This window comes from Falco cherrug, chromosome 4 (assembly GCF_023634085.1).
Source record: "Falco cherrug isolate bFalChe1 chromosome 4, bFalChe1.pri, whole genome shotgun sequence".
NCBI classification, from domain to species: domain Eukaryota; kingdom Metazoa; phylum Chordata; class Aves; order Falconiformes; family Falconidae; genus Falco; species Falco cherrug.
The window spans coordinates 37,984,739-38,006,577 of record NC_073700.1 but is presented as its reverse complement, the minus strand read 5'-3'; the positions used below and the strand labels follow the sequence as shown (position 1 = coordinate 38,006,577).

Sequence of the window (21,839 nt, the reverse complement as noted above, 5' to 3'; positions counted from 1 at the left end):
GTGACCCAGTTCAGCTCATGTTTTGTTTTAATCCAGTACAAAAGAGGCAGATGGGGGGCGGGGGTCACTTGCAGGGCCCTATTTACACAAAAATAAATACAGGGAGGGAGGTGGGGGCAGAGCAGTAATCAGGCAGGAGGCCCTGCCCACTGCTGCCTGCCCCACCTCTCCCCCCCCTCCCCTAGCAAGGGGCTCAGGTGTACTCACAGAGGTGGCCACAGCCAGCAGGGCAGTGGGAGCTGGTCTCCAGCCACTTCATGATGTGCTGGAGATGGCCACCGTGGCTGCAGCCCTGGCACCAGACAAAGAGCCCCTTCACCACGTGGTGACAGACAGCACACATGCTGGCACACTGCCGGCACCTGCATCAGAAAGAAGAGGGTGAGCATGGGCAGGGGGAGCCCTCGGGTGGGGGGAAATGAGGGGTAACCATGGCACCCTCCTGCTCCTGCAGCCCCTTTGGGACTCCCCTCGGTGACCAGAGTGTGGTCCCCTACCCCCCTGCCTGCTCGCTGACTGCAGTGTTGCACTCACCTGTCACAGATCCAGCCCCTGTTGCTCATGGGCCGCTTGCAGTTGCTGCAGTTGATGTGCAGGGTGGTGGAAGCCTGGTTGAGGCAGTTGATAGCACGGCATGTGCTCAGCTTGATCACCTCATTGGAGATGTTCCAGAGCTGGAAGCGCTGCAGCAGGTCAATGTAGGACGTGTACCAGTGCTCCTGGGGATAGCCACAGACAGCTGAGCCTTGACATACTCCCCAACCCCCCCACCTCACCCCCTCCGCCCCCCAAGATCCCAGCTCCGCATCCCAAAGGCAAGATCTCTGCAGGAGGGGAAGTGCTCTTCGGGGCTGGGGAGGAGGTATCCTTCCCCAAATCAACAGCCCAAGGCCACTTCCCCACCCTGGCCCTGCAGACACCACTGCGAGGCCCTGCCAGGACTAGTGGTAGGGCAGCCAGCTGGGTACCAGGGTCCTGGAGCTGCCCACCCAGGGTTAGAGGCAGCCTGGCAGGGGCTGGAGATGGGAGGTGCCCAGAGAACAGCTGGGTCCCTCCCATCACGTTGGGATACACCACCCCTGAGTCCCACCTAGGTGTCCTACTGCATCTCATGGGGCTGCTGCAGCAGCCCTGAAGGGAGGGTTCAGCTCCTACACAGCCAGGAAGGGGCTTCCCGGGGCCCACCTGGGTCTGCTCATCAATCTCCTTGCGGATGCGGTCCCCCAGTACGATGAGGACAGACACGGCCGTCTGCACATCTCCCTGCTCAGCATAGAAGTGAAGCGTGTCCCGCACGATAGGATTGAAGAAGTCGGTGGGCAGGCGGTTCTCATAGAGCGAATGGGAGATGGAGATGAGGGAGAAGGACTCCACTGGTGTCAGCGACACTGTCTCAGCCTCGTTGCCGCTGACGTGAGGGGAGTCAGCCTTGTCTTGCAGGTGGTCCAAGGCCGATGGGTTGTCCACAATTTCATGGCGCAGGGGAAAGGCTTCCTGGGGAAGGCTGTATTCCTGCTCCTCAGCTGTGAGGAGAGATCAGGAACAAGTAGGGAAGGCCAGGAGAAAATCCAGCTACGGGTCTGGGACAGGCAACACCTCCCAGCACCAGCTGTGGACTCACCGTGTGGGTTCTCATGGTCCATCATATACAAGTCATCCTCATCTGCTTCCACATCTCCCAGCAGGTAGTCTGCAGGGACATCGCTGCCCTCCGTCTCCTCGTTGTCTGTGTGCCCCAGGAGAGAGAAATCAGCTCATCCTACCTCAGGCACAAGGTTGGATTTGAATCCCCCATATCCTGCCCCAGCCAGACTGCTCAGCTCCCCAGCGCAGTCACATTCCTGGCACTCACAGCCACCACTGCAGGGGTCACGGAGGTAAACTGCCCTGCACCCTGGGGCTCAGTGTGCTTTACCTGGAGCCTGCAGCTGGCCACCTACAGCTGAGGAGGGAAGAGCTGTAGGACTGGGACTGTGCCCACCCCAGAAACATTACCCTCGTTGTTGATCAAGGTGGAGGAGGAATCCATGAGGATGTTTTCTGTGCGGTTTTCTCCTTTGCTGCGGTCCAGTCTCGACTCGCTGCCCAGCCCAGAGGGGATGTCCTTCAGGTTAAAGCTGAGAAAGAAACCAATAGTCACAGCTTCCATTCTAGCCAGGAAACAGCCTGAATATAAGTGTCCAGCTGCAATTTGAATGGTGAAACACAAGATGTGGTGATTTTGCTCAGAGTACAGAAATCAGCTGTCCCCACTTTGTTAACTTAAAGTTACAGTGCCATTGTTAACACAGCCCTTTCTCCAAGCTTGGTGTCTCTGTGCATGCACCGCAAAGGTGCCCACAAAGGTCTTCCTAAAGGACTTCAGAGCTGAGTGCAGGCTCTTGACTCCATCTCTTAATATTTACCTTCACCTCAAAGGCAGGTAAACAGGAGCTACCTCACTACAAGGTGCCTTGCTGTTTGTTATGTATCACTGCTCTCAGGTTTCACTGAGAAAGGAAAGGAATGGGGTTGAAGCAGAGCCGAGCTCTTCGGCTTGCTGCCTGTGGTTTTTAAGTCAGTGACAGACAGCAACCTGTCTGGATGCAGAGCTTGGTCCAGGAGAGGGTTTCCTTTGATGTTCCTTGAGGATTTCTTATTCACCCTGGGAACCCAGCCCTGCAAGGTCTGACAGCTCATTTGGAGTCCTCACCCCTCACTTTTATATGTCATTGAGAATAGGAAAAACAAGTTTTCCTGCTTCATCAGCCCAAGATAGGGCTCTCCAAGCCAGCAAGCCGCTTGAAGAGCCAGGCTGTCCTCTCCCTTTGAAAGGCAGAGGACAAGCTCTCCACATCAGCAGCAAGATAAGAGGTTCACCATCCCCAGCCCTCAGTTACAGTCACTCATTAAGAGAACTGCAAAGTCGGTATGTGCCCCACACCCCCCCATGGCTTCAAACTTTGTTTCAAGAAGGGAAGCACACAGCATACAAGGCTGCCCAGCTCAAGGCCAGGCTGGCCACTCGCTTCTCACAGCCACATGGAAAATGGCTGTGTCCAAACGATGCCAGCCTGCAAACCAGTGGCCTGAGGCTGGAGGAGAGCTGTCCCTGCTCCCACCCTGTGACTCCAGCCCAGCCGAGGAGCTGTCTCCACTCTCCCACTCATGGAGCCAGCTCAGGTGTCATGTTGCTCACTGCGGCTCTGACACCTCTTACCTGTTCATGAGCGGGAGAGTGGCACTGCCTTTCCCCATGCTGTGGTTGAGGTTGGCGGATGACACAGTGCCAAGGCTGGAATAGATGATTCGCAGCATCGTCCACGTCTGAGCCACCTGTGTGTGAGACAGCTGTGGTCAGACCTCATCAGGCTAAAAACTGGGCTCCATGCAGCCACATGCCTGACTGCAAACTCCCATCATTGACTGATCTAGAGAGCTGGGCAGGCTCTCTGGGCAATGATCTGTGCTTGTTGTAGGCAACAGTGCTATGGGTTTGGTGCCAGGCAGAGGTGCACCTTCTGGGGACAGCCAGAGGCCACATCCAGCCAAAGAGCTGCCATCCAGCTCAGGTGGCAGGCCTCATCCTGACAGCACCTTTCAACCTCAGCACCAGCCTAGGTCTGTGCTGAGAGTCTCCAGTCCAAGTCTCACCTGGTTGCGGTCCAAGCCCTTGGCCACCTTGGCATTGTGGTCACAGAGCTCGGCCAGAGGCCTGCCGGCCAGCGCATACTGCTTGGCTGTGTGCACAAACCAGTCCATGCTGCCGCTCTCCATGTCCGTCTCAAAGACGCTGAGGGCGCTGGAGGAGGAGATGTATTCGAACTGCTCCGTGGGGTCCAGCTTACGCTTGAAGAAGATGGGGTGACGCCGGTCCCCGATGTAGGGCTTGCGGTTGGAGTCGGAGGAGATGAGGCTCTCTTTGGCAGCAAAGGCCAGGTCTCCATAGAGGCTGTAGCACAGCCCCTCTGGGTTGGCCCGGTCGATGGGCTGGCTGGCATCCTTGAAGATGTGCTGGTAGAGGGTACTGTCCTTAGAGCCGGACAGGAGGAAATAAGGATCGTGTAGGTGACGCCACACAATGCCCGTGGTGACATCCTTGTGCTCCTCGAACATGGCAGAGGGGATGAAGGGACGCCGCACGTCCCAGACGTAGATATTGTGATCCACCATCATGGAGCAGGTGGCGATGTGGTGCTTGCACTCTGGGCGCCACTTCACCCGGGCCACTGAGGCGATGGTCTGCACGCAATAGATCTCCTTCGCCCGCGTGGTGTTCATGTCCCACACCTTCACCATCTTATCCCGGCCGCCTGTTGCCAGCCAGCCCCTGGTAGGAGGATGGAGAAAGACTGTAAGAAGCCAACTTGGGCCAGGATCCATGCCCGTTCACCTCTCCTTTTCCACCCCAGCACAGAAACAGTGACAACACAGATGTGACCATGTCCATGCCAAGGGGAGCCAGCTACCCTAACGCCTCTGCTCTTCCATAACCAGGTCGGGCAACACCCCTCCTTCCCACCCCCACTTAAGGCCCTGCATCTTTAGAGCCACACTCATCCGAAGGGCTCCCAGCCAGACCAGTTCCCCCTACCCCTGGTTTCCACTTGCCAGGGACAGCAGAGGAAAAAACAAAACCAAAACACCCCCCAGACCCTCAAAGCAGTAATTGCTCCCATCTTCCAGCAACAGCCTAGCCCCTGACACAAGGGGCCAGGGTATCAGAGACCCTGATCCCCTCCAAAGACGTCCCAAACCTGTTTTTAGAGGCTGCCCCACCTCTGCTGAGGCCAGGTGGCTGGCAGGGTCCGACCCCACACACACCTGTCTTCTGGGTGCCAGTCGCAGCAGAACACGGGCCCATTGTGGGCCGTGAACATCCTCTCGTAGCGGTCCGGCCGGCGGATGTCCCACAGCTGCACGTTCCCGTTCTCAAAGGTGGCAGCAAAGGTGAAGTAGTCCCGGATGCTGAACTGGACATCACGCACACTCTCCGACTGGCCTGAGCAGGGACAGAAGTTGAGATCTGGTGGGACAGAGCTCCAGCAAAGCTAAAAACCCCACTGGAAGAGCCATGGGGGTCCCCAGCCCAGAGAGAAGGGGAAGCAGGGAGTGATGCAGCCACCCTCCATCTCCTGTGCAGACCTGGCCCACTGCTGAGCAGTAAAAAAAAAAAAAAAAAAAAAAAAAAAAAATTGCACCAAAACACCTCTCGGGTCCCTCCCTGCCTGCTCCAGACATTGTGCCCTGAGCAAACCCTCCTCCTGGGCATGGGGAAAGGGCAAAGCCCCCAACCTCTGTCTCTCACCAGGGTAAGGGGGAAAGCAACAGCCTGTGCTCGTACCAGAAAAGGTGCTGACAGAGTCCTTCTTGCGCAGGTCGAAACATTTCATGTAGCCATCCTGGGAGCCGCTAAGGAGCATGTAGACCTCAGTGGGGTGGAAGCAGACCTTATTGACAGTGCGTTTGTGCTCGGTGAAAAGCTGGTCCTGCTTGTTGCGGGACGGCTTCCCCAGGTTCCAGGTGACAACCACACCGTTGGTGGCTGCGGTGGCCAGCAGGTTCTCGTCCATCTGGTGCCACACCACGTCCGCACAGCTGAAGTTCAAGGAGGGTTTGCGGCCAACACGGAGGTTCAGCTTCTCCACAAACTGGTCCTCCTCGATGGAGTAGATCTTGAAGATGTTGCGGCCAGCCACCACCACCTGGGCAGCATCGCGGCACACACTGATGGCATTGGCAGGGGCATCCAGGTGACAGAACATGGTCCGGCCCGTGAGGGCATTGCCCCCCAGGGCAGTGGTGACCCTGGCCATTTTCTCCATGGCTGACCTTGGGGCGCACTCCCCTCTCCAGGAGCAGGCTCGGAGGCTTGTTTCCCCACCTGCTGCATTCACACGTGCACAGCCACCCTGCTCCACCTCAGCCAGAGCTGGGAAGGGACAGGCTCACCTCCCACAGCTGCTGGCAGGCCCAGGTGGCTTCAACTGCAGCTTTTTGTGGCCACATCAATGGGCTGTGGAGGTGAGAGGCTGTAGCCAGCTTGCTACCTCCAGGAAGAGAGATAAAGCTGCACACTGGGCTTCTCCTGCTGCCTTCTGTAACTTCTGCTCAGTGAGCTCTTGAAAACTTTTTCTGGGTTCCTTGTTCCCTCCTCAGTTCAACTCCCCGCAATGCTCGCTGATGGGAGCAGCTGCTGTGGGCACTTCAGGAGCTCAGCTACAGTGACACAGAGCGAGGCGAGCAGCACCTCCAGCCAGAGGTGGGTGAGATGAGGCCGCAGTCATCCCCGCGGGGCACTGTCTGCGACCCAGACCCTGCAAGCACCACAGGCAGGGGCTCACCCTGCTTCTCCAGCAGATGGGGGCCAGCACACACACAGACACACACTCACCGCCCCCCGCCCCGGTCAGGCACAGGAGCAGGCCAGGACACTGCTGCTCGGTGGGGGGGTGGGGGGACTGGGGCCAGCAAGGCTGCCTAGGGATCACAGGTGTCTGAGCTCTGAGGCCACCCACGGGCCATCTCCCCGAAAACAGGCCCAGCCCCGGCACTGCCCCCTGCCAGCCCCTGTGCCCCTTCCCTCGCCAGGCCCCCAGCTCCCTCACACCCCACGCTGACCCCTCCTCAGGGCCCCTCAGAGCCTCCCCAGGGCCCTCTCCTGCCCTTCAGAGACCCCTCCCGCCCCTTAGGGCCTCCTCTGGGCCCCCTCCCGCCCCTCTGGGCCCCTCAGGGCCTCCTTCCCGCTCCTCAGGCCTCCTCAGGGCCCCCCGCCGCTGCCGGCCAGGCCCTCCCCCTGCGCGGCCCCCGTGCCGGTGCCGTACCCGTTGCCAGTGCAGCCCAGCCGGCAGCTCGGGCCGAGCAGGCCCCGCCGGCCGCCCCGGAAACGCCCGTGGCGCCCCGCCCCCTTCCGGTGAGGCCCCGCCCCCGAGTGAGGCCCCGCCCCCGGCGCGCAGCGGGCGGGTGCGGCTCGGCGGCCGGGAAATGGGGGTGTCGGGGGAGACCTGGGGTGCATTGGGGTGGGGGTGCCTGGGGGGAAATGGGGTGCATTGGGGTGGGGAAATGGGGAGCGCTGGGGGTGCAGCAGGGGAGATGGGGTGCACTGGGGGTGCAGGGATGCACTGGGGGGATATGGGGGTGCGCTGAGGTGTGGGGCTGCTTGGGGAGTTTGGGGGTGCCCTAGAGCGTGGGGCTGCACTGGGTTGTAGGGCTACATGGGGGTGGCCGTACAGGGAGGTACAGGGCTCCACTGGGGGATGGGTGTGCAGGGGAGCGGGGGTGCCCTGGGGTGTATGGGAGTGCCCTGGGGACTGTTGGGGTGCCCTTGGGGCTATGGGGGCACACGGCCATGGGGGGGTGCAGTGTGGGGCATGGGGACACCCCAGCCCTGGGACTGCCTATGTGACGTGGGACCGTGAGGGTGCTCAGGGCTGATGCCCCCCCCCCCCCCCCCCCCAACTGCTGCTGTCATCTGCAGGGGTGGGGGACCCTCCATGTGCCACTGCCTGGCCTGGCCCTGGCCCCCGTGTCCCCCAGGCACCCCCCCACCCTGGCTGCCACTGTGCCAGCGTGCTCCATGCCCTGGTGGTGCCACCCTGTCCCGGTGGCTCCTGGCACACCCCAAACCCACTCCCAGGGCCACAAAGGTCCTAGCACCATTTTGGGGCCAGAAAGTGGCATTTTGGACAAAGGAGGGAGCGGAGGTGGCGGTTGGTGCAGCAGTTCCTTCCCGGCCGGTACAAAGGCAAAACAAACCGAAAGCGTGTCCATGTCCATGTCCGTGTCCATGCCTATGTCCATGCCCACATCCGTGCCCACTCCCAGGGTGGTGCAGGCAGCTGGTGTGGCAGTGGGCCATGTCCTGGGGACAGCCACCCTGTCACCTCCCGCACCGGGTCCCTGCGGGCACCTCAGCCCCATGCCCAGCTTGGCCCAGGGTTCCCCCGGGCCCCCTGCTTGCCACTGGTGTTGGGGCGATGGCTTTCCAGCTGGAAGAGTGGTAGCGATGGCAGCGTGTCCTAAGTGCCACCTCACACCTTTGCTCTGTGCTGCTGGTGTCCCCGCAGCAGCTCAGACCTGGCCCCGGTCCCCAGCCGGATGGGTCGCTCCTCGGCGTTGGCATTGCCCCACCGACCCCACGCAAACAGGGGTGCAGCGGGGTCCCCAGGGCGAGGGAGGATGCTTGCCAGGATATCCTGGCTCCTGGGGCAGGATCTGGCCAGGACAAAGCCATATAGAGGGGCCAAATGGAGGCTGTCACTTGTCACCATCCCCCCTGGGTACCCCAGGGCCTGCCGTACCACGAGACTGAAGCAAGCGAGCATGCGAGGACGGCGGTCGGGAGGGCAGAGAAAAACATCCTATTCACCAGGAGAAAGCGCTGGGCACCCCAAGGGCAGGGCTGGGGCTCAGGGGGGACACGCAGCACAGGGGGGTGGCTTGATGACCCCCTGTGGGGGTGGCAAGGGGACCCATCCAGCCTGTGCCACCACCCATGGGTGCCAAAAATAAGCATCCTCCTCTCGCCTATCCCTGGGAGCATCCTTTGGTCCCTAGGAGCATCCTTGGCGGCAGGGCTGCACGCCTGCTTGGCACTGGGGTGGGGGGAGCAGGATGCAGCCCAGGGGGGTCACACTGCCATCGCCTTCCCACTTTGGATTTCCATGATGTCCATTCATCTGTCCGGAAGGGATTGGCAAGACACCAGGAGGAGGATAGGCGATGGTGCCAGCGTGGGGGGAATTTACAGGGTACCCAGGGGGGCTCCAGTGAGGGGTAACGCCGTCCCCCATCTCCCCTCGGTGCCCCGCATCCCTTGGGGGCCTCGATGTGGTGGGTGTCCGGGGTCGGTTGTAATCGATGGCGTCTTTTGCATCCCCCAGCAGACGGAAAGAAATGGGGTGGGCGATGTCAGACGGGGTGACAGCAGGGTGGGCATGGGAGTGGGGCAGCCAGGTCCGGCACTACTCGATGACCATGCAGCACGGGAGGTGCTGGGAGAAGTACTTGAAGAGCTCCGGGGTGGCCCCGGGGCAGTTGGTGAGCTCCAGCTCCTCCAGCTCCTGCAGCTGCACCAGCCCTGACAGCCCCGTGGTGGTCAGCAAGGGACAGCCTGCAAGTGGACAGGGTGCACTGTCACCCCAAGACACCAGCACCCCAAAAAAACAGCACCCAAAACACCAACACCCCAAAAACCCCAGCACCCAAAGAGCCTGGCTGTGGACTCATCCATGGGGAGCTGGGCTGGGCGCAGATGCCCAGGCGGCTAAGGGGGATGTGGGAGCCATGCCATGCTGGCTTGGGAGATGCTGCTTGTCCCCTCAGCTGTCCCTGTCCCCACATCTGGTCTCCCCAGCCCCATGGGGACCCAGCCACCCCAGTCCCGGGGGAGCAAGGTTGGGGTCTCACCGGCCAGCGAGAGGAGGCGCAGGCTGCCCATGCTCAGGAGGTGCTTCAGGCCAAAATCCTGCACCTGGAAAAGAAAATGGAGTGGGAGCGGGAGGGACAAGGAGGGGTTCCATGGGGGCCAGCCACCGCGGCACTAGGGGCTCAGCATCGCTGGGGCAGGGTGCCTGGGCAGGGAGCCTGAGCAGGGTGCAGGATGCTGGAGCAGGATGCTGGGTGCAGGGGCAGGGTGCTGGGCAGGGTGCTGGGTCAGGGTGCAAGATACGGGGGAAGGGTGCTGGGGCAGGGGGAGAGTGCCAAGGCTGAGTCCTGCTGAACTTGCAGAAGCACCCCACTTTCCAGCACCAAGTTGTGGGAGCTCTGGCCAGCCTGGGGTGCCCACCCTGAGCTCATGGCCCATCCCCAGGGAGATGCCAGCCACTCCGCCATCCATCCCTGCCATGCCAGCCGGGATGGGCACGGTGGTGTTCCCCCACCTACCTGGCAGCACCAGCGCAGGTAGAGGCTCCGCAGGGACGACATGGTGGACAGGTAGCTGAGGCCAGTGTCGGTGATCCGCACGCACCTGCCGGGGACACAGGGTGTCAGGGCTGGCCAAGAGCAGGGCACCCATGGGTGTCCTCACACCATTGCCCCCCTGCTGCGCCCACTGCTTCCAGCGCAGCTCAGCATGGCATGGCATGACATGGCATGGCATGGTGCGGCATGGTGCGGCATGGCTCAGCATGGTATGGCATGGCATGGCATGGCATGGCTCAGCATGATGTGGCATGGCTTAGCATGGCTTAGCATGCCATGGCATGCCTCAGCATGGCTTAACATGGTACAGTATGGCTCAGCATGGCATGGCGTGGCACAGCACGGCTTGGCATAGCCCTGTACCTGTCAAGCACCAGCTCCTCCAGCTTGTGCAGGTCACAGGCAATGTACTCCAGTGCCATGTCAGTGATGCGAGGGCACCAGGAGAGGTCAAGACTGCGCAGCTTCCGCAGGTTCTCAGCCACCAGCTCCACGCCATCATCTGTCACCTTGGAGCAGCCCGAGAGGCTGAGGACACTCAGGTTGGGCAGGCTGTGGACCATGTTGACCACGCCGTGGTTGGTGATCTCCCAGCAGGAGTTGAGGCGGAGGGTGTGGGTGGTGTAGCCTTGCTTGGCAGTGAAGTAGGCGAGCGCCGTGTCTGTCACGTGGTAGGCTTGCAGGTTGAGCTCGGTGAGGTTGGGCAGAAGCTGCGAGATGGCGGCGATGGCATCGTCGGCCACGTTGATGCAGTCGCTGACACTCAGCGCCGTGATGCGGGCATTGAGGCTGGACCACAGCCCAGCCTCTGTGAAGTCGTTGCAGCCCGACAGCTCCAGCCGTACCACTCCTTGCATCTGCTCCAGCATCACCTGCCAAGGGGCAAGGGGTCAGGGCACGGTGGGCACTGCTGCCCACCCTGCACAGCCCCACACCCCCTTCCCTGGCTCACGCTGAGCCCCCTGGGGCTCTTCTCACTGTCCCAGTCTTGCCTGGGTCCAGCCATGTCTCTGGGACTCCCCGGGCACTGCAGCAGCACACTGCTCTAGGACATACCAGCATCAGTGAGGAATGGGAGCGGACAGGTAGGGACCCCTGGCCACAGCCCCTGTTCTGTACCTGGTGCTGTTGGTGGGGGCAGGATTAATGCCCACTCCCAGCACAGGCACTGCTCAGGTAAATATGGCCATGGAGCAGCTGGGGACCTAGGTGGGGTCCTTGCCTGGCCCTGTGCAGTTGCCCATCTCTGTCTGACCCACAACCCCCTGCCCAGGTGAACCCCCTTGCTGGGTAGCAGCCAACCAAGCAGGGAGTCCCCATCACCTGAGTGCTCGTGACCCACCACAACATCCCCCGCCCAGCGGCATGGCCACTTTGCCTGGCTTTGCCTTCCCGGCAGCACCAGCAGGCAGCAGGGGTGAACCCCCTGCCCCGACAACATCCTGCCCCCCTGCCTGGGAGGGCAGCGCAGGCTGCAGCCCACCCCACCACCCAGACCACAGGCAGGGGCTCCCGATGCTGCCTGCATCCGTGGGATGGCCATGCTGCCTGCCTGCTCCTTGCCTGCAGCTGGTGAAAGCTCTGCCTGTGCGTGTGTCCCCAGGGCCACTGGGAAGGAGCTGCCATTGCCACATCTTAGTCACGCCAGTCACCTCACTGGGGCCACCTACCTCTAACCCTGCATCTGTGATGGTCGACCTCTTAAGGCTCATGGACTTGACCCCCTTCTTGGAGAGGGGGTAGTTGTCAATGAACTCACAAATGTCCAGGTCAGAGACACCCACGAGGCAGAAGCCGTCGAAGCCACGGACAGCGAAGCCCTGCAGGCTGACAAACTCTTTCTCGCCACCAGGCAGGACATTGTAGAGCTCTTTGGTGTGCAGGACGGGCGTCAAGCCCACCCAGAACTTGGGTTGGTAGAGCACCCGCCGCCATGCCTTGCACACCTGTGCCAGCACACACTTCTCGCAAGCCGAAAAGTACCAGAACAAGCGGTTGAGGATCTTCTCGTCCACTGCCAGCTGCCTTTCCGAGGGTGAGCCGGGCAGCCGTTCTGGTGAGGGCTGCTCCGAGCCTTCGCTCGTGTTCAGTCCCACCAAGGAAGCACTGGGAGGGGAGGAGACGCTGGCCAGAGCGGCCAAGGAGAGTGGGGAGGCCAGGCTGGGGATGGGCAGGTCGCTGCGGTGGGCTAAGGCCGGGCTGAGGATGGCAGGCACGGAGGAAGGCTGGCACAGGCGGTTTTTCACGGCAGGGGTGCCTTTGGTGATGCTGGCAGAGCCGAGGCCGTTGGGTTGTGTGGGGATCTTCACCAGTCCATTGCGGGGCAAACATGGGGGCTTGGTGTCGCCGTTTCTCGGGTTCGACATCTTCCACAGGTCTCTCTGCAACACAGGGGTGCAGGCTGAGGGGCTGCTGGTCCAGCAGGGAGAGTGAGCAGGGAGGGTGGGCAGGGCTGGGGGGTGTCATGGCACCAGCAGGGAGGGAGACTCTGGGGGTCCCTGTGCAGGGAGCAGTGTGGCACAGGGGATGGGGTGGTGCAGGGCTGCTGGGCACAGCCACAGAGAGGACATGCCCAGGGCACAGAGCAGGGTCCTCCAAGGAGCTGCACGGCCCTGGTGTCCCTGGTGATGGGGGATGGATGGAGATTTGTCCCCAGATGTTCACATCCCTCTCTGAGCCCAGGATCCAGCCACCAACGGGAGATGGAGCAGGATCACAGCATCACAGAAGGGTTGGGTTGGAAGGGACCATCAAAGGCCATCTCATCCAGCCCCCCTGCAGGAGCAGGGACACCTTCCACTGGATCAGGCTGCCCAGAGCCCCGTCCAGCCTGACCCTGAATGTGTCCAGGGACGGGGCATCCACCACCTCCCTGGGCAGCCTGTGCCAGTGTCTCACCACCCTCTGCCTAAAATGTTTCTTCATTTTATCTAGTTGGAATCGATCTTCTTTTAGCTTAAAACCATTGTCCCCTGTCCTTGTTGCTGTGGACCCTACTAACAAGTCTAGGCACTGGCAGGCTGCTGTAAGGTCTCACTGGAGCCTTCTCCGAGCTGAACAGCCCCAGCTCTCCCAGCTTCCTTGCAGGAGAGGTGCTCCACTCTGATCATTTTAGTGGAGGGGAGAGGAGGTGGCAGCGGCGGAGCAGAGCCAGCCAGGTGCTCGGCGGTGAGCCCATGTCAGCTGGGAGCCTGGCTGAGCCTTGCTGAGCCTCGCGGCAGCCGGGCAGCACCCCAGCAAACCAGGCCAATAAATATTGCAGTGGCAGCAAGGCTGGCTTCCCAACAGCCCCGCCGCACCCCACCATCCATTATTCATTACATTTCCCTCTATAAATATGGAAGTGAATAATTGATGGGGGCTCAGCTCCCCCCCCCTCACCCTAGCCAGTGCCTGGCACTGGGCCCTGCCAGGGCACTGCCTGTTCTGCCTGCACCCTGTTTGCCAAGGCCATGCCAAACCCTGCCAAAGAACCGGGTCTGAGGCTGGAGGGTGTTGGGCTCCTGGCAGCCCCCGGGGACACAGCAAGGAGCCTTGGAAAGCAGCTTCCAGCGCAGGGACCAGGGGACAGAGACTTGGTCCCCGAGCCCCAAGAAATGGCTGGCATGTCCATCTGGTGGTGGCTGATGGGACCTGAGGACCCTCTCCATTGCCAGCTCCCCCCAGACCCAAGATAAATATGAGGGAATTACTTTAACTGCTTGATTTGGGATGGAGATGGCCAGGCCCTGAGGGAGGAGCACCAGGGGAGGAGCATTCTGGCTGGTGATGCTCATGGCCCAGGTCTGTGGGCTCTAAGGACGCTCCTTGCAGTCTGGGGGGAATGCCTGCCAAGTGTGGAGCAGCCTAGATCCCTCATTGCCCCCAGCCCATCACTTTCACCCTCACAGCATCCCCGACCTCATCCAGCCCTCCTGGAGCAGCCAGAGAGAGGAGTGGCCACCCAAAATGTGCTGTGGAAGAGCCCAGGAGTGCAAACAGCTGCCGGTGGCAAATCTAGAAAACCCCATGGGATGCATGGCGTGTGGCATCTCCTGGGGACACCCTCCCCAGCACAGCAGAGCCACAGGGTGGGGCTAGCGGGAGATGCTGAAGCCTCTCCTGTGGTGTGAGCAGCAGTGGCCAGAGGTGCCTGCAGACAGCCTGGCCCCGTGGCAGCAGCACCACGACAGACAGCCCAGCCTCTGGGGATGAGCCCGGCCCTGTGCAGACAGTCTGGCGCCACTCCCTGCTCGGATGCAGCCTCTGCTGCCTCCGCTCATGCTGCCCGACAGAGGAGCTGGGCCTCCGATGCTTGGACATGTGTTAAATTCACTCAAGAGCAGGAGAAGATGAGGGGAAAGAAGGCAGAAACTTAAACCAGCGGCTCGGTGCTTGGCAGCAATTAGGGAAGCAAACAGAATATGCATCAGGGTGTCTAACACAGCCATACAGCACCAATCCAAACAGCTAATTACCAGGCGGCACAGAAAGGCTGTCGCTCCAGCACAGAGCCCCCAGCCAGAGCCATTCGGCACACTGGTTGTCCCCCAGGGAGAGGGCAGGTGGTGGCAGAGGGGCAGCCCGGGGCCTCGGGAGCCCAAGGGGACAGTCACGGGAGGAAACAGATGCTGACAGCTCGCCGGACTGAAATGCAGCCAGCAGGAGGTGTTGGCAACAGTTACCACCAGCTCAGACCTCGGCTGGTCCCCGAGGCCGAGCTCAGGGGGGGCTGAGTGGATTCAGCAGCTTTCCCAGTCCTGCCTTGGAAAGCTGAGCCAGAATCCCCCTGCCCCAGGCACTGAGGCTGCCTGTCTGGCTCACAGAAATCCTGAACCATGAATGAGCTAGGAAGTCACTTCAAATAGAAAGACAGCCAGAGATTCAGGCCTTCTGGGCACGGGCAGTCTCCAGGCAGCAGCGGGGGGGGGGGGCGGGCAGGCAGTCTGGCTGTACATGATCACATCTTTCCAGGGAAATGGGCAGGCAAGGATCTGGGGGTTCCTACCACCCCAAAAGGAGTATGACTGTGCTTGGGGAGAGGACTCCAGCCTGGAGAAGGTGATCTGGGGGCACAGACTGGGGAGGGAGTTGGGTCCAATAGCTGCTCTCTCCTCCATCTCTGTCACCATGGGGCAGCACTGGGATCTGCCCTTCCCTGCTGCAGGAAAGCTCCTGCCTGCAGCCAAGCAGCCCCCCAGGTTTCTGCACCCCGAGGCTGAGGCCACTTTGCTCTGATGTACGAAGTAGAAGTGCCACATCCTGCAGAGATCAGAGCTGCTGTATGCTGGGATGCTCAGCCCACACCTCAGGCCCTCCTTCCAACCCACTGAGACAGTGGAGGGACAGGGAAACGCGAAGCCATCTGCCTTGGAAGTGTCAGAGAGCTCCTCTGGTGTTCCAGCAGCTCCACGAGCAGCTTTTTGGTCACCCCAAAAACAGCAGGAGAGCAGAGATCTGGCCTTTCCTCCTCTCCCCATCATCTGATTGTTCACAGATTGCATGACTGGGTCAACCACACAACATCAGCAGGAGAGCTGAGCACTTGGTACAACCATTCTTACTCTGGGATCTCACAGGAAGAGCCCAGCTTTGCAACCCCCCCATAACACCCCTCTCTGCTCTCGCAGGCCACAGCTCGCGGATGAAGCATCTGCCAGCAGTGGAGTGCCAGCTCCCAATCCACAGTGGGAGGAAACCTGACAAAAGCAAAGGGCAAAGTCTTTTAGTCTCCTAAATTCGCTCCAGGGTGCACATTTCACAGGAAATGTCATTGCCACAGAAGTCACTCCATTCATGAGGGTTTTGTCATCCACAATGGGCGATGATGCAGTGGGGGGGGGCGGATTTGACGCAGGAAGAGAGAAGAAAGAAGGGGGTCTAAGAGCCTATCACTACAAACATTACACAGATGATGAAGATGCTGGGAAGAATAGGTTGAAAGCTGCCAGGAAGATAGAGTTTGCCGAAGCTGTTGGAGAGTTTACCATCTGCATGTGGTAGTGAAGAGGGATGAGGGCCTCAAGAGATGGGAAGGATGATCAGTCACCCTGTTAGTGCCACCCCTGTACAGGTGTTCACTGGGAGATCCCAGGCTGTGGAGACCTGCCGGATCAGACAGTCATCCTGCTGTGGCCAGGCTCGAGGGCGAGCTCTGGACCAGCCGGGCTTGCAGCCTACCGAGGGCTCTGGGTCAGCCGGGCTCGGGGGCCACTGGAAGCCCGGGACTGGCCAGCCATGGGACTCACCGGGCCGCCGGCCCAGGTGGCCGAGTAGGGCCGTTCAGCACCGCGGACAGCGGCCCCGTTCAGCACCGCGGACAGCGGCCCCGTTCAGCACCGCGGACAGCGGCCCCGCCCCGCGCGCTCCTCGGGGCCGCGTCACCCTACAAGGTCCCTGCGGGACCCCCCTCCTCAGCAGCCCCCCGTGAGGATCCACTGTTGCCCCGCCAGGTCCAGAGCCTTCTACTGTACCACCAGGTCCCTGTGAGGATCTTCTACTGCCCTGCCAGGTCCCTGTGAGATCCTACTATTGCCCTGCCAGGTTGCTATAAGATCCTACTACTGCCTTGCCAAGTCCCTGTGAGATCCTACTATTGCCCTGCCAGGTCCCTGTGAGGATCTGCTGTTGCCCCGCCAGGTCCCTGTGAGATCCTGATATTGCCCCACCAGGTCCTTGCAAGTCCCCCCTCCTGCCCTTCCAGCCTGTCATGAAGCCCTGTCCTTGCCCTGCCAGAATCCAAGGCTCCTGCAAAATTATTTCTGTAGAGCCACTGCTTCTGTGACAGCAAGCAAGCAGCCATCGCTCATGGCTTCCTGCACACACACACACACACACACACAGATCTATATATGCACACAGACACACATAAACACACACAACCACCTCATCAGAGCCCCAGGAGCTGGTGGATGCACCTTACACAAGCCTTGGTATTCAGCTGCATGTATACACGCATACATACACACACAAACAGAGATAAGCGCATGCACGCGCACACACACACAGAGGGTTGCATCAGCTGAATTCATTAGCCCATCTATTTTTACTAATGCAGCAAATCAAGTTGCTCTACAGGCGGAGAAAACACACCCGAGACATAGTGCTGTGGCAGAACACACAGCCAAGGCTTTTGTCCAGCACTCCTGAGGGGAGCAGCTCCCTGGACTCCCTCAGGTCTATAAAACATCCCCAACCAGCTGCAATACCAGGCAGGCTCTTGTTCTGAGGGGCTGAACCTGTCGACCAAAGCACATGGTAGTAATAAAGACATCCCACTACAAAGATTGCCTTCCCTGGCAGTGCTTAGTGGTGTGCAAGCTGCCTCCTGCTCTGATCCCATCAGGTCAGACTTACAACAGGCCAGTGTTGTAAGCAGTGAGTGCACAAACACCAGCCCCTAAGGCTGGGTCCTCTTGGAGGGCTTGGATCACCCCAGCAATGCCAAGGAGCCACAGAAGGCCCTGCAGGAGCCACAAAATCTCCTGGAGATGGAGGAGTAGCAGGTGTGTTTGGGTAGGAAGAAGCTGTACCTCTGTGTGTGCGTGTGTGTGTGTGTGTGTGCGCGCACAGGCGGATCTGTGCTCCTGGGCTCAGCACTCACACAAGTCAGCTGGGAGAGAGGATCAGAGCACAGCTCCACGCTCACTGCTACCTATTCCCTCGCTGTGCAAGCCAGGAACCTGTGGTGAGGACGGGCATCACCGCTCCGCCTGGCCCACGAGACCTGCCCTTTGTGTGATGGGAGCTGGGAAACTCCTTACTGAGATTACCCTGAGAGCTCCTTGGGAAACTGGAGGGCTGAGAACAGCTTTTCTGCTCCCTTGTTGACTCCCAACGATGCCAAGGAGCTCATCCCACCTTGGAGTGGACAAAGAGGCTCAGAAGGGGCTGGGAAAACAACTGATTTGCGTCCCACCCCTGCTGGCTGCCACTCTCAGTGCCAGGCTGGCTGGGTCTCAGGCTCCTCAGGGTCAGGCAGCAGAGCCACGACAATAGGGACTCTCCAGTCCTGCTCTTCCCCAGGTCCCACAGCCCTTCCAAGTAGCAAGACCTGGGGCTGGGCTCTGCAGGACAGCCTTATGCGCAGGGAGACAGGGAAACGCAGCTGAGGTGCCAAAGCCCCACCTGCTCAGATCCCCACCACTTTCTGCTTAGCTGAGAGAACAGCTCATGTCCAGGAGCACTGGGAGAGGCAGCTCCTGCCCTCCTCAGCCCTCAGCACGGTGAAGCTGTAGGGAGGATGAGGCAGAGCTCAAGCCCCCTGGGCCTGGTCAAGCAAAATTTCCTTGCAACAGGCAGCAGGGGCCCCTCCAGCTGCCGCAAGCCCTTCCTGCAGCAGCATTTGTCTTCTCTGCTAAGACACAAATCTCCCAAAGACATCAAGCCCCGACCTCCCTCCATGTTCCAGTCAGCCCCACATCCCCTTGGGAGGAAACCCCCCACCCAAGAGAAGCATGGGATGCACAGACCAGAGCAGAACTGGACCTCAACGTGCTGCCCTGGGCCCGTCTCCTCCAGCCTCCTCTGGAGGTCCCAGCTCTCATCACTGTGGGAGGACAGTTATGCTTCGGTTAAGCTTTGCCCTGCTCTCCTCGACCAAGGTGAGGGGAAGAGGGAACAGCTCCTCTTATGCCAGCTCCTGCCTGGCCTGGTGTCCCCTTGCTGCAAGCCCAGACAGCACCCAGCATGTTACAGCCCTTTTGCCCACTCTTGGGCCCACAAAAGGGTGAACAAAAATGCAAGATACCATGAGGACAGAGGAGCCAGGGGACTGTGGCCCATGGCTGCCCCCAAGCCCCATGACCCCAGGACATGGATGTGCTCCTCGGGTACCTCTGAAGAAGCCTCTTCTTCAAACACCTTCGTCCCTCAAGACATGTCAACAGCCACGCACGCAGCAATGCCCCTTCACCCCTGGGCTCAGGGGTCTGGTCAGGAGCCAGGGTTGGGGCGAGGTGTGAGAACACCTGCCCAGCACTGAGACCATCAGCACCAGGCTCATGGGACACTGGGGCAGGTGGGCAACATTCAGCCATGAGACTCCTCGCTGCAGAGGGTTGTGGATGCTAAATGCCGACACAGGCTCCAAAAAGCCATTAGATTTATCCTGGAAGCAAAGGTACTGGCCTGATCCTGCTCCCACTGCAGCCCCCCAGCCGCCCACTTTCACCAGCCAGGAGCTGGGCACAGGTCACACACAGCTCCAGCAGGTAGAAACACTGGAGAAACAGCTTCTGCTGACCTTACCCCTCCCCAAACACTCTCTCCTTCAGCCCCAGCCCTCTCCTCTGTGCTGCTGGCCCTGTAGCACCTGGCAAATGTCACCAATCCCTGAGGCAGGTGGGCTTAGGTTGAGCGGGGGTGGCGTGCTGCTGAAGGAGCCCCGCTCGCCTGCGCACCCCATCCTGCTCCCTCCCATACCATCGGCACCCACTCACCTCCTGGGTCCCCTTTCCCCTCTCTGGGTGCTGCTCTGTCTGCCCAGGCACTAAAGGGGAGCAATGGGCCATGGCTTGGAGATGGGAAAACTGAGGTACAGGCAGGGCGACGCAGCTTTGCCGTAGAGCTGCCGGTCTGAGCCATGCACAGCTTAAATCTGCAGAGTGTGAAGGCAGGATTCAGCTCCCAAACTCAAAGTGCTCCCACTCCAGCCACCCTTCTCCTGGCTGGAGCATGGCCACATCCCCATGGGATGGTCAACATGGAGGTGACCCCACCGGAGGAGACAAGGGGACCCTTTTCCCCTTCCCACCTTCCTGCATGTGCCGCCCCAGCCCAAGCAAGTGTCCCTGCATACCCAGGAGCAGGATTTGGGAAGGTGGGAGGTTGCCAGTGCTGGGATGCTTGTCCCACTGCTCCTCACTGCTGTGGAGCCACTGGCACAGGGAGGAGAGCAGGCCCGGCGGATGGCAAAGGGATCGATGTGGGGGAAGCCAGCTCGGGGAAAAATAGATATCTAGCTCATTAAAAATGGATGCTTGAGTGAGTCCTCCCCACTCCAAAGCCACCTCCCTCCCTCTTCCTGGTAGCCAGAGTGAAATCAGCACCCAGCTTTCAGAGCAGGGCAGATGCCAGTACAGCACAGCATGCTCTGCGCCCGCTGCTCCCACCCTGCTGCATGCCAGGACCCCCCTGGGTGCTGCAGAGAGGACCTGAGACCCCCTGTACCTTGGGCAGAGGGTGTTCATGGAGCAGGACCTCTTCCAGGTGCACCCCTACTGCAGGGACTGTCACACTCCAGCCTTCACTGCCCAAGCACTGCCACATCCCACCACTGCCGGCGGATGTCTGAGAGCCAGAGCCACGCGCCAGCTCCATGGCATGACTGGACCTCCACCCGGCTGAGGTCATGGGAGTCTCTGCCTGGTTGCTGCCACAACCCCATGCCTCAGTTTCCCCCATCCATGCCTGGTCCCACCTGCCCCAGCCCTTCCATGGGGCTCAGCCTGCTCACTCAGCCCTTGGCCCCAGCCGACCTCCCACATGGACCCCTCTGCCCATCCCCTGTCCCACCAAAACAACCTGGTGCCCCCAGCCTTGTGCCCCCAGCCTGGTGCCCCCCCTTCTGGGATGCTGGAGGCTCCCTGGCCCCATGCTGGGCTCTGCAGGACCCTGCTGTGGCTCTCAGCCCCCTTGGCCCCATCCCAGCCAGGGCCTTCCCCTTCCTCCATCCCAAGGGCCCCAGGATGGGGGGCTGGCTGCCCCTGTCCCCCCTGCCCCTGTCCTCTGCACCCTGCATGCAAGGGAAGTCCCACTGAGGTGCTGGGGTGTTGGGGGTGCCAATGGTCCCATGTTGCCATCAGGGAGGACAAGAGGCAGTTTGGAGGCTGGCAGCGTGGGACTGGGGGGCCAAGCAGCAACCCCACACCTGGGTGACCCTGTCCCCACAGCGATGTCTGCCTATATCCCCATCCCAAAGCATCCCTTCATCCCGCGGTACCCACCCGCCCCCTCCTCCTCCTTGCCGTTACCCACCCAGTGATGCCCGGCTATGTGGGGGGGGGGGCAGCACCTTACCCCCCCCAACATCCCCCCCGAAAGAAGGCAGGCGGGGGGCAGCATCACGGCGGGGTTCACACCGACCACCATCCTCGGTTAAGCTACCAGGAGGCCGAGGCGGGGGGGGGGGGGGGGGGGGGGGGGGGGGCGGCGGGGGCCGCAACCGGACCGGGAGCCCCGGGGCCGAGCCGGCTCCGCTGTCGTTATATAACGCGGCTCCATGATGCGGGATGCGGCGGGAGGTGGTTGCAGCTCCGGTGCCGGTGCAATGGGCACCGGTACAACGGGCACCGGCTTTGTGTTGTAAAGGGTTTTTTCCCGAGCGGCTCTTACCTCCAGCACCGTCTTCCGAAGCTCATGCCATGCCTTGTCCCCGTCCTCTCTTGGTTGCAGGGAAAAAAAACACCGGGAAGAAAACCGGGAGAAAACCCCCAAAAAATCCTCCGTTGGAAAAGGGGTCGGATCCTGCCCGGCCCCCGCCCCAACCCCGCTAAACAACAGGAAAAATAAGCGGGGAGGTGGGGGGGGTGAATGGGGCCGGATCCGGATCCGGGGGGGGATGGAGAAGGGGGGTCCCTCCTGCCAGCCAGCCCGGGGAGCTGGGAGCTGCTCGCACACGCACACGCGCGTTTGCACACACGCACACGCGTGTCAGCAGCGGAGGCTGTTAAAGAGACAGGGCTGCCGGTAGCGGTAATGGAGGGTGGCGGGATGGCATCGCCACCGGTCCCGGGAGCTCGAGGTGAGGGTGCAGGATACGGACCTGGAGGGGGAGATGGCGGGGGTGGGGGGTGGGGGGGGTGGGCGGGCAGGGCTGGGCTGGCAGCTGGGTGTGCAGGCTGGGGGAGAGAGGGGTGGGTGGGTGGGTGAAAGCAGGGGTGGAAGGATGGGGGATGGAGGCAGGGATGGAGGGAAGAATGGAGGGAAGGATGGATGGAGGGAAGGAGGGGTGGATG

At 60.9% G+C, this 21,839-nt stretch overlaps 2 protein-coding genes across 4 annotated transcripts; both read right to left on the bottom strand.

Moving 5' to 3' along the window:
- Positions 1-9: 9 nt before the first annotated feature.
- WDR24 (WD repeat domain 24) lies at positions 10-6,886 on the bottom strand. 2 transcript variants are annotated; one of them, XM_055709631.1, is made up of 11 exons: positions 6,804-6,886; positions 5,324-6,296; positions 4,804-4,981; positions 3,634-4,309; positions 3,200-3,315; positions 1,996-2,117; positions 1,622-1,726; positions 1,186-1,523; positions 535-719; positions 208-362; positions 10-78 (listed from the first exon to the last, which is right to left on the bottom strand). In XM_055709631.1, the coding sequence occupies exons 2-11, from the start codon at positions 5,802-5,804 to the stop codon at positions 65-67; spliced, it is 2,370 nt and encodes a 789-aa protein (XP_055565606.1). In that variant the 5' UTR covers positions 5,805-6,296; positions 6,804-6,886; the 3' UTR covers positions 10-64. The 2 variants fall into 2 exon arrangements, with proteins under 2 accessions (XP_055565606.1, XP_055565605.1); XM_055709630.1 differs by having other exon boundaries at positions 10-362.
- Positions 6,887-7,496: 610 nt separating this feature from the next.
- FBXL16 (F-box and leucine rich repeat protein 16) lies at positions 7,497-21,512 on the bottom strand. Of its 2 annotated transcripts, XM_055709643.1 has the most exons (6): positions 21,217-21,512; positions 11,574-12,284; positions 10,267-10,775; positions 9,865-9,949; positions 9,388-9,451; positions 7,497-9,091 (listed from the first exon to the last, which is right to left on the bottom strand). In XM_055709643.1, exons 2-6 carry the CDS (start codon positions 12,267-12,269, stop codon positions 8,943-8,945), a joined length of 1,503 nt encoding a protein of 500 aa, XP_055565618.1. In that variant the 5' UTR covers positions 12,270-12,284; positions 21,217-21,512; the 3' UTR covers positions 7,497-8,942. The 2 variants fall into 2 exon arrangements, with proteins under 2 accessions (XP_055565618.1, XP_055565617.1); XM_055709642.1 differs by lacking the exons at positions 7,497-9,091; positions 9,388-9,451 and adding an exon at positions 9,477-9,661 and having other exon boundaries at positions 21,217-21,327.
- Positions 21,513-21,839: the final 327 nt, after the last annotated feature.

Bases quoted from the DNA above. Each gene is read 5' to 3' on its own strand.
- WDR24 (XM_055709630.1), bottom strand. From the start codon at position 5,804: ATGGAGAAAATGGCCAGGGTCACCACTGCCCTGGGGGGCAATGCCCTC. The intron at 2,118-3,199 runs GTAAGAGGTGTC...TTTCTTTCTCAG, and splicing joins ACTCTCCCGCTCATGAACAG to CTTTAACCTGAAGGACATCC. The intron at 363-534 runs GTGAGTGCAACA...TTTCTGATGCAG, and splicing joins AGGGGCTGGATCTGTGACAG to GTGCCGGCAGTGTGCCAGCA.
- FBXL16 (XM_055709643.1), bottom strand. From the start codon at position 12,269: ATGTCGAACCCGAGAAACGGCGACACCAAGCCCCCATGTTTGCCCCGC. The intron at 10,776-11,573 runs GTAGGTGGCCCC...GCCCCTTGGCAG, and splicing joins TCACAGATGCAGGGTTAGAG to GTGATGCTGGAGCAGATGCA. The intron at 9,092-9,387 runs GTGAGACCCCAA...GTCCACTTGCAG, and splicing joins GCGCCTCCTCTCGCTGGCCG to GCTGTCCCTTGCTGACCACC.